The 11,786-nt window shown below is 29.0% G+C and overlaps 1 protein-coding gene and 1 long non-coding RNA gene across 2 annotated transcripts; both read left to right on the top strand.

Annotated features, from left to right (window-relative positions):
• Positions 1 to 137: 137 nt before the first annotated feature.
• On the top strand, positions 138 to 1,431 carry LOC149727173 (uncharacterized). The gene is made up of 2 exons (XR_016386264.1): positions 138 to 269; positions 1,065 to 1,431. It is a non-coding gene; the product is annotated as an uncharacterized LOC149727173 (long non-coding RNA).
• Positions 1,432 to 1,798: 367 nt separating this feature from the next.
• On the top strand, positions 1,799 to 5,747 carry LOC149727174 (germ cell nuclear acidic protein-like). The gene is made up of 3 exons (XM_089890515.1): positions 1,799 to 2,966; positions 3,209 to 4,229; positions 5,277 to 5,747. Exons 1-3 carry the CDS (start codon positions 2,153 to 2,155, stop codon positions 5,536 to 5,538), a joined length of 2,097 nt encoding a protein of 698 aa, XP_089746641.1. The 5' UTR covers positions 1,799 to 2,152; the 3' UTR covers positions 5,539 to 5,747.
• Positions 5,748 to 11,786: the final 6,039 nt, after the last annotated feature.

Raw genomic sequence — 11,786 nt, forward strand, 5'->3', positions numbered from 1 at the left:
CAATTTTGAGAGATGAGTTTTTAACAGTTGTGGGGAATTTAAACAAACAGACTGTTTGCCGTAAAAGGTTATGAAACTGCTCAATCGACGGTAAATAAAGGTTATCATCTAGATGACTGACTAGACAAACAAACATGACGAACATACCGTTCTACATTCCAAACGAAAAATAAACTAATCAACAATATATATAGTAGGGTGGAGTAAGACGGGACACACATAATGTCCAAATATTCTGGTCGTGTTTAAAACAATTAACAACGGTCTAGGTGAGTCTTGTGGATACGGTTTTATAATTCTTTGAACGTTCTTTGTTTACTACCAAATGGGACTAGAAAATAGAAAGAAAAGGTGTCCAATCTTTCCCCCATTCTATTATAAAACTTAACGTTTAACTTGTGACCGTTTTCTTCAATTTTTGACATTGGTACACCTTAACTAGAAACTACAAGCTGAAAGGTTGGCACTTGAAAGACCGTTGTATGGTTTACTCGTACAACAATAAAAATGTTTGTATAATTTTAGCGTTCGCTTAAATTGGAATTGCTCTTCCAATAAAAAAATTTGTATATTCTATAGGTGTACTATAGGTGGGTAGAGAACCATTAGGTAACTATAATTCAATATAAGGGAGTGAGTTGTCGGCGTTAATGATTGCAAAAAAAACAGGGGAATGAAAAAACGTTCAATATACTGGTGAATATCGCTGTACACAGCCAAAACACTTTTGTTTTAAATTAACAAAATAAAACAAGACGACGGTATTTGTTTATAACCGATATAATTTTCATGGTATATGAGCCACAGTTTGTAACTGACTAAACAGTTGCTCTGTCCGATAATTTTTCGTTCCTAACTTAGAAAAACCTGAGAAACTCAGAAAACTCGAAATGTTTTTCACTTTTTTTTATACTACTTTAAAGTATATTGAAAAACATATGTGTATGAGATTCTAGGCCTACATTTAATGTTCTAGTTTTGACTGTGTAGCCTATTCGTAAAGCTTGCCCTCGCAGATTCGGCTTAAAACACTTAGCTAACTCATCTCTATTTCTTACACCCAGTTGTCAAAGTCAACGAAAATCTCACAGCCTTGGATTCCTTGCTCCCATGAATAAAGCAGAGTAAATCTATACACTTCGACAGACAATGTAACAAAACCATGCCAGCCCTACAGCCGTCATTTGCTCAAACAAAGCGTCGGTGGAAATAAATTAATGTTTTACCAGCCCGGGCTGGTTTGTTTTTCATACCAAGCCGTGCAAACAAAACGTTTCAACAAGCCATGCGTCAAAGTTATCCGAAGCTTTGTAAGTGTGTGTAAAGTGACGCACTAAAATGAAAGTAACCTTTTTATCCTTGCTTTACCTGTAGGTAAAAATGCCGTGGAAATGTGTATGGGGAAACTAGAATAAAGTATAGTTAACAAAGGTTTCACTAATTAATTTGACATCCGGACACCGCTCGATCTTAGTTCCCCAAATATTTAAGTATATAAAACAACGTGTTTTAAATAGTTGTGTATACAATAGATATTCAACTTACCACACATTTTGTCTCGCTGCTATAAACTAGCAACAAGAAACGTACATAAGAACATTTTTAACTTTTAGCATGACACACTTTCACACTAACAAAATTTTGACATTAAGCACGACACACCCTGTCACATGAGAAAAGTCTTAACTTTTTGCACGTCATACTTTCACCAACGCTTATATATATATATATATATATATAAGCAAAGTGTATATAAGTGTATATATAAGCGTTGCTTTCACAGTAACAAAATCTTAATATTTAACACGACACACCCTGTCACACGAGAAATTCTTTACTTTTAGCACGTCATACTTTTACAGTAACAACATTTTAAGAATTTAGTCTCACACGAGGAAATTTTTAACTAGAAAATCATACCACATAGAAACGCTAAAAGTTAAGATTTTGGTCGAAATTGTTGCATATTTGAATATAAATTGTTTTTCTATGATCCCGCGTGGCCGGGTGAGTTAGTTTAATACGTGCTTACCCATTAGGAGGGTATTTTTTCGGGGACAAGTTTATACTCCACCTAGCGGTTGAGCTTTTAAAGCTGGTGATGGTCGGTACGCACCGCTATTTATAAACATAGAGTACTACTGGTTAAAGAATGAGTGAATACAGAGAGAGAAAACAGTCTTATACGTCTTCGGATGATGACGATTTTGAAAACTTTCTATCTAAAGTTCGGACTCCGAAACCAGCACAAAAGTTTCGGCTGTCAACTGGGAGTTTGAATGATTTTCTCGTAAACGAATCGCATGCGACTTCTACATCTGAAAACGAAAGTGATGCCAACGAAGAGTCTGACGGCTCTTCTATACTACAACCGTTATCACAGTTGCCAAATGTCAAACACTACATACCCCACAATATACAGCACAGGACATTTGTTTCAAATAGAAATTTCTCTTCTGCTAGTGACGTGTCTCCAAAATCAGGAAAGAAGACAACAATTGCGAAAAAATCTGGTGCTACTCCACGAAAAACTGTTGTTTTTTCTTCAGACTCTGGTGAAGAGGAGTTTGATACAAAGCCAGCACAAAAGTCAACTGGCAGTTTGGGTGTTTTTACCGCGAATCAATCGCATGAGATTTCTACACCAAACAACGAAGATGAGGGTAGAGACAACGAGTATGAAACTTTTCATAAACCAGAGTCACCATTACAGCTGCCGAATGCAAAACACCACACACCCTGCAGTTTATATAAGACACCTGTTATAAAAAGCGATTTCCCTTCTGCTAGTGTCAATGAAGATTTAAATTACAGATCTCCAATAACAAAAACTATGACCCCAATTCCAAAGAAATTTGTTGCAACTCCACATAAGTCTGTTGTGTTTTCTTCGGACTCTGATGAGGAGAATTTCGGAACTCAACATCCTGTTTTGCATCTTTCTAATAGCAACCATTCTGATGAAGGTAATCATAACGATTGGTAACGTGCATATATTATATATATTATATATATAATTTTTTTTCTGCAAAGTTTTTATTTAACTTTCGTTCAAGCTACTAATTTTATATATATATATCTATTAAAAAATGTATTGCTGGGTAGTTTCAAAGCTAAAATCTAGACACATAGTTGGATTTCTGAACCAAGAGAACATTTTAATACGTATATAACTTTCAAATAACAACATTTCCCTTTTCTTTTGCAGAACCTCCATCTTATTTACCAACTGTAGGAGCCTTTAAACTTCACAATGTGCCGACACCTGGTAAAAGAGGGATTATATACTCCAGTCGCACCAACAAAGACAATGTTTTTGAGTCTCCGGCAACTGGAAAAATAATTTCAGGACTGAAAAAAATGACAACTCCCCGGAAAAGCGTAGTTTTTTCATCAGACTCGGAAGATGATATTTCTGTAGCTCAAAGGCCTGTTGTGCATCGTTCTATAAGGAGCAGTTCAGATGAAAATGACATTATACCTTCTCTTGTTGATAGAATTAAACTGACGAATCTAGAAGACAGTACACTATGTGGAAAAGAAAACCAACCAAAAAATAATGGTGTTATCGATTTAACTGGCAAGAGTTTTACCCCTCTTACTTCAAGGATATTAAAACCAAAGCAGCCAGATTCAATTTTGGACCGCAGGCCCCCTTCTCTTGGATCTTACATTACTCCAAAAAGAAAACCTACATCTCTCAAAGGTTCTCAGACTGAAAAAGTGTTTAGAACAAAACCAAACTGTAAAGTTGATGGTTGTTTTCTTGCCAGCCTTGATGCTTTGGTTCCACAAAATTCAGGGAAACAGTTTCGGCGAAATGCTGACTCCATGACCAAAAAGCTATTCAAATTGTTCAATACATCAGTGTTTGAAAACCGGTTGCCAGAAGATATGGAAGTTAGCTGGTCTAAACGGTTGACCAAAACCGCAGGAATAACAAAATGCAAGCGTACTATAAGAACTGTGAATGGAACAGCTTCAACTACACACCATGCTGCTATATCATTATCTGAAAAAGTAATCGACAGCTCATACAGACTCCGTGATACACTGATCCATGAAATGTGCCATGCAGCTGTGTGGTTGATCAATAATGCTAACGAAAGTCATGGCCCATACTGGAAATCATGGGCAGCAACTGCAAGACGTATACACCCAGAACTTCCATCTATTGATAGATGCCACAATTATGATATCGAATACAAATACATCTATGAATGCTCAAGGTATGAAATGTATTAAGTAGAGGTCGACCGATATATCGGTTCACCGATATTATCGGCCGATATTTACGTTCCACCGATAATCGGTATCGGTAAAAAAGCGCCGATATTTCACCGATATATTAATAGTTCGTGCGAAGCGACGTGCGTCCTACTTGACCTTTACGTGTGTTCGTAGTTTAACGTCCACGTGCTTCGTACTTTAGCCTTCACGTGCGTGCTAGTTTAACGTCCACGTGCGTCATAGTTTGACCTTTACGTGCGTCGTATTTATGCGTGGTAGTTTGACCTTTACGTGCGTCGGAGTTTGACCTTTACGTGCGTCGTAGTTTGACCTTTACGTGCGTCGTAGTTTGACCTTTACGTGCGTCGTAGTTTGACCTTTACGTGCGTCGTAGTTTGACCTTTACGTGCGTCGTAGTTTGTCGTAGTTTGACCTTTACGTGCGTTGGAGTTTGACCTTTACGTGCGTCGTAGTTTTGACCTTTACGTGCGTCGTAGTTTGACCTTTACGTGCGTCGTAGTTTAACGTCCACGTGTGTCATAGTTTAACGTCCACGTGCGTTGTAGTTTAGCGTTCATGTGCGTCCTAGTTTCGTACAAAAGCAACACCTTCCTAAGAACATGCATGTTTCCTAAAAACATGTAGACCAACCAATTTTTCTCTATAACTTGCAATATCTTGAATACAGGCATTACTTTTGATTAAAACTGATCATTTCATATGTTTCGCTATAGTGACAAATATCGGTAAAATATCGGTATCGGTATCGGTAAAAGCTAAAAATATCGGTATCGGTATCGGTGGAAAAAAGTGATATCGGTCGGTCTCTAGTATTAAGTCATAGTTTAATTTCAAAAGTCTAATTAAACATTTTAATTGAATGATTTATAATCTGTACGGTATTAGATACTTTTAAGAACAACTTAACATACCAATTAAGTCTTGGTTCAATTAAAATGAAGTCCAATTAAAATTTTCAATAATATTTTATAAGATAGGCTACTTTTACGAGCAACAAGCATATCTAACCTAATTTAAACCTCCAGGTGCAAAACAACGATTGGCCGACATTCAAAATCTCTTGATACAACAAAGAAAGTTTGTGGTCGGTGCCGGGGGCCATTGGTTTTCACGCAACCAAATGGAACACCCCTCAAGTCACAACAACCCCTGAACCCTTTTGCAAAATTTGTTAAAGAGAATTACAAATCGACAAAAGTTCGTTTGCAAAGTATTGACGTGGCGTCGTCACACAAGGACGTTATGACATCACTAAGCCAACAATTTAAGTCTGCTTCTCCTAATTGATTTATAATTACAGTGGGGTGTAAAGTTTTCTTATTCAATATATTGACGTTTCCTTTTTCCACCATTTTATTAGGTGATTATTCAGTAGGTAACTAGGGGCGGAAGTTCCTAAAAAAGTTATAGCTCCATTGACAAATGTACGAAATATTCATAATATACGTTATTGGTTTCGCCGTTTATTTGCACTAATAAAAATACAAATCACGTTTTTTTGGGGTTGTGAAAGATATATTTGAACTTAAACAGAATCAATCCTGAGAAAAGAAAAGTGTCAACTTACAGTAGCATTGAATAAGAACACTGTGAACGACACTGTTAGTAATTTAGGAGGTTTTAAAATGTTTTCAATATTTTGTAAAATAAGATTAAGCTATTTTGTTGCAATTCTTTGGACGAATAATACTACAAAAATATACACATTAACCTAATAATATTACTAAAATACATACATTGACCCAATAATATTACTAAAATACATACATTGACCCAATAATATTACTAAAATACATACATTTACCCAATAATATTACTAAAATATATACATTTACCCAATAATATCACTAAAATATATACGTTGACCCAATAATTTTACTAAAATATATACATTGACCCAATATTAGTACTAAAATATATATGTTGATGTTGACCCAATAATTCAACTAAAATATATACATCAATGTATATATTTTAGTAGTATTATTGGGTCAATGTATATATTTCAGTAATATTATTGGGACAATGTATATATTTTAGTAGTAATATGGGGTCAATGTATGTATTTTAGTAATATTATTGGGTAAATGTATGTATTTTAGTAATATTATTGGGTAAATGTATGTATTTTAGTAATATTATTGGGTCAATGTATGTATTTTAGTAGTAGTATGGGGTCAATGTATATATTTTAGTAATATTATTGGGTAAATGTATGTATTTTAGTAATATTATTGGGTCAATGTATGTATTTTAGTAATATTATTGGGTCAATGTATATATTTTAGTAATATTATTGGGTCAATGTATGTATTTTAGTAGTAGTATGGGGTCAATGTATGTATTTTAGTAATATTATTGGGTAAATGTATGTATTTTAGTAATATTATTGGGTAAATGTATGTATTTTAGTAATATTATTGGGTAAATGTATGTATTTTAGTAATATTATTGGGTCAATGTATGTATTTTAGTAATGTTATTGGGTCAATGTATATAATTTAGTAGTATTATTGGGTCAATGTATGTTTTTTAGTAATGTTATTAGGTCAATGTATATATTTTAGTAATATTATTGGGTCAATGTATGTATTTTAGTGATATTATTCGGTTAATGTATGTATTTTAGTAATATTATTGGGTTAATGTATGTATTTTAGTAATATTATTGGGTCAATGTATATATTTTAGTAATAATATTAGGTAAATGTATATATTTTAGTAGTAGTATGGGGTCAATGTAGGTATTTCAGTAATATTATTGGGTCAATGTATATATTTTAGTAATATTATTGGGTCAATGTATATATTTTAGTAATATTATTGGGTCAATGTATGTATTTTAGTAATATTATTGGGTCAATGTATGTATTTTAGTAACATTATTGGGTCAACGTATATATATTTTAGTAATATTATTGGGTCAACGTATATATTTTAGTAATATTATTGAGTCAACATATATAGATTTTAGTGATATTATTGGGTCATTGTATATATTTTAGTAATATTATTGGGTAAATGTATGTATTTTAGTAATATTATTGGGTCGATGTATGTATTTTAGTGATATTTTTGGGTCAACGTATATATAATTTAATGATATTATTGGGTCAATATATATATTTTAGTAATATTTTTGGGTCAACGTATATATTTTAGTAATATTATTGGGTCAATGTATATATATTTTAGTGATATTATTGGGTCAATGTATATATTTTAGTAATATTATTGGGTCAATGTATATATTTTAGTAATATTATTGGGTCAAAGTATATATATTTTAGGAATATTATCGGGTCAATGTATGTATTTTAGTAATATTATTGGGTAAATGTATATATTTTAGTAATATTATTGGGTAAATGTATGTATTTTAGTAATATTATTGGGTCAAAGTATATATATTTTAGTGATATTATTGGGTCAATGTATATATTTTAGTAATATTATTGGGTCAAAGTATATATATTTTAGTAATATTATTGGGTCAAAGTATATATATTTTAGGAATATTATTGGGTCAATGTATATATTTTAGTAATATTATTGGGTAAATGTATGTATTTTAGTAATATTATTGGGTCAATGTATATATTTTAGTGATATTATTGGGTCAATGTATATATTTTAGTAGTATTATTGGGTCAATGTATGTATTTTAGTAATATTATTGGGTCAACGTATATATATTTTAGTAATATTATTGGGTCAATGTATGTATTTTAGTAATATTATTGGGTCAATGTATATATTTTAGTAATATTATTGGGTCAATGTATATATTTTAGTGATATTTTTGGGTCAACGTATATATTTTAGTAATATTATTGGGTCAAAGTATATATATTTTAGTAATATTATTGGGTCAATGTATGTATTTTAGTAGTATTTTTGGGTCAACGTATATATATTTTAGTAATATTATTGGGTAAATGTATATATTTTAGTAATATTATTGGGTCAATGTATGTATTTTAGTAATATTATTGGATCAATATATGTATTTTATTAAAATTATTGGGTCAATATATATATTTTAGTAATATTATTGGGTCAATGTATGTATTTTAGTAATATTATTGGGTCAATGTATGTATTTTAGTAATATTATTGGATCAATATATGTATTTTATTAAAATTATTGGGTCAATATATATATTTTAGTAATATTATTGGGTCAATGTATATATATTTTGGTAATATTATTGGGTAAATGTATGTATTTTAGTAATATTATTGGGTCAATGTATGTATTTTAGTAATATTATTGGGTCAATGTATGTATTTTAGTAATATTATTGGGTCAATGTATATATTTTAGTGATATTTTTGGGTCAACGTATATATTTTAGTAATATTATTGGGTCAAAGTATATATATTTTAATAATATTATTGGGTCAATGTATGTATTTTAGTAGTATTTTTGGGTCAACGTATATATATTTTAGTAATATTATTGGGTAAATGTATGTATTTTAGTAATATTATTGGGTCAATGTATGTATTTTAGTAATATTATTGGGTAAATGTATGTATTTTAGTAATATTATTGGGTCAATGTATGTATTTTAGTAATATTATTGGGTAAACGAATATATTTTAGTGATATTATTCGGTTAATGTATATATTTTAGTAATATTATTGAGTCAACGTATATAGATTTTAGTAATATTATTTGTATCACTAAAATATATCACTAAAATATATACATTGACCCAATAATATTACTAAAATATATACATTGACCCAATAATAACACTAAAATATATACATTGACCCAATAATATTACTAAAATACATACATTGACCCAATAATATTACTAAAATAGATATACGTTGACCCAATAATACTACTAAAATACATACATTGACCCAATAATATTACTAAAATATATACATTTACCCAATAATATTACTAAAATAGATATACGTTGACCCAATAATATTACTAAAATATATACATTGACCCAATAATATCACTAAAATACATACATTGACCCAATAATATCTTTAAAATATATACATTGACCCAATAATATCACTATAATATATATACGTTGACCCAATAATATTACTAAAATATATACATTGACCCAATAATATTACTGAAATATATACATTGATCCAATAATATCACTAAAATACATACATTGACCCAATAATATTACTAAAATATATATACGTTGACCCAATAATATCACTAAAATATATACGTTGACCCAATAATATCACTAAAATATATACGTTGACCCAATAATATTACCAAAATACATACATTGACCCAATAATATTACTAAAATACATACAATGACCAAATAATACTACTAAAATATATACGTTGACCCAATAATATTACTAAAATATATACGTTGACCCAATAATATCACTAAAATATATACAATGACCCAATAATACTACTAAAATATATACGTTGACCCAATAATTTTACTAAAATACATACATTGACCCAATAATATTACTAAAATACATACATTTACCCAATAATATTACTAAAATAGATATACGTTAACCCATTAATATTACTACTAAAATTTATACGTTGTCCCAATATTACTACTAAAATATATACATTAACCGAATAATATTACTAAAATATATATATTGACCCAATAATACTACTAAAATATATACATTGACCCAATATTACTACTAAAATATATACATTGACCCAATAATATTACTAAAATACATACACTGACCCAATAATATTACTAAAATACATACATTGATCCAATAATATTACTAAAATACATACATTGACCCAATAATACTACTAAAATATATACATTAACCCAATAATATTACTAAAATATATACATTGACCCAATAATATTACTAAAATATATACATTAATCCAATAATATTACTAAAATATATACACTGACCCAATAATATTACTAAAATACATACATTGACCCAATATTACTACTAAAATATATACATTGACCCAATAATATTACTAAAATACATACACTGACCCAATAATATTACTAAAATACATACACTGACCCAATAATATTACTAAAATACATACATTGATCCAATAATATTACTAAAATACATACATTGACCCAATAATACTACTAAAATATATACATTAACCCAATAATACTACTAAAATATATACATTGACCCAATAACATTACTAAAAAACATACTTTGACCCAATAATACTACTAAAATATATATGTTGTCCGAATGTTACTACCAAAATATATACATTAACCGAATAATATTACTAAAATACATACATTGACCCAATAATACTACTAAAATATATACATTGACCCAATAATATTACTAAAATATATACATTGACCCAATAATATTACTAAAATATATACATTGATCCAATAATATTACTAAAATATATACACTGACCCAATAATATTACTAAAATACATACACTGACCCAATAATATTACTAAAATACATACATTGATCCAATAATATTACTAAAATACATACATTGACCCAATAATACTACTAAAATATATACATTAACCCCATAATACTACTAAAATATATACATTGACCCAATAATATCACTAAAATACATACAATGACCCAATAATACTACTAAAATATATACATTGACCCAATAACATTACTAAAAAACATACATTGACCCAATAATACTACTAAAATATATACGTTGACCCAATAATATTACTGAAATATATACATTGACCCAATAATATCACTAAAATATATACATTGACCAATTAATATCACTAAAATATATACATTGACCAATTAATATTACTAAAATACATACAATGACCCAATAATATTACTAAAATATATACATTGACCCAATAATATTACTGAAATACATACATTGACCCCATACTACTACTAAAATATATACATTTACCTAATATTATTACTAAAATATATACATTGACCCAATAATATTACTAAAATACATACATTAACCCAATAATATTACTAAAATATATATACTTTGACCCAATAATATTACTAAAATACATACATTTTACCCAATAATATTACTAAAATATATACAATGACCCAGTAATATTACTAAAATATATACACTGACCCAATAATATTACTAAAATATATACATTGACCCAATAATATTACTAAAATATATACATTGACCCAATAATACTACTAAAATATATACACTGACCCAATAATATTACTAAAATATATACATTGATCCAATAATATTACTAAAATATATACATTGATCCAATAATATTACTAAAATATATACATTGACCCAATAATATTACTAAAATATATACATTGACCCAATAATACTACTAAAATATATACATTGACCCAATAATATTACTAAAATATATACATTGACCCAATAATACTACTAAAATATATACATTGACCCAATAATATTACTAAAATATATACACTGACCCAATAATATTACTAAAATATATACATTGATCCAATAATATTACTAAAATATATACATTGACCCAATAATATTACTAAAATATATACATTGATCCAATA

The sequence above is a fragment of the Ciona robusta genome, chromosome 12 (assembly GCF_009617815.1).
Source record: "Ciona robusta chromosome 12, ASM961781v2".
In the NCBI taxonomy this organism is placed as follows: Eukaryota; Metazoa; Chordata; class Ascidiacea; order Phlebobranchia; family Cionidae; genus Ciona; species Ciona robusta.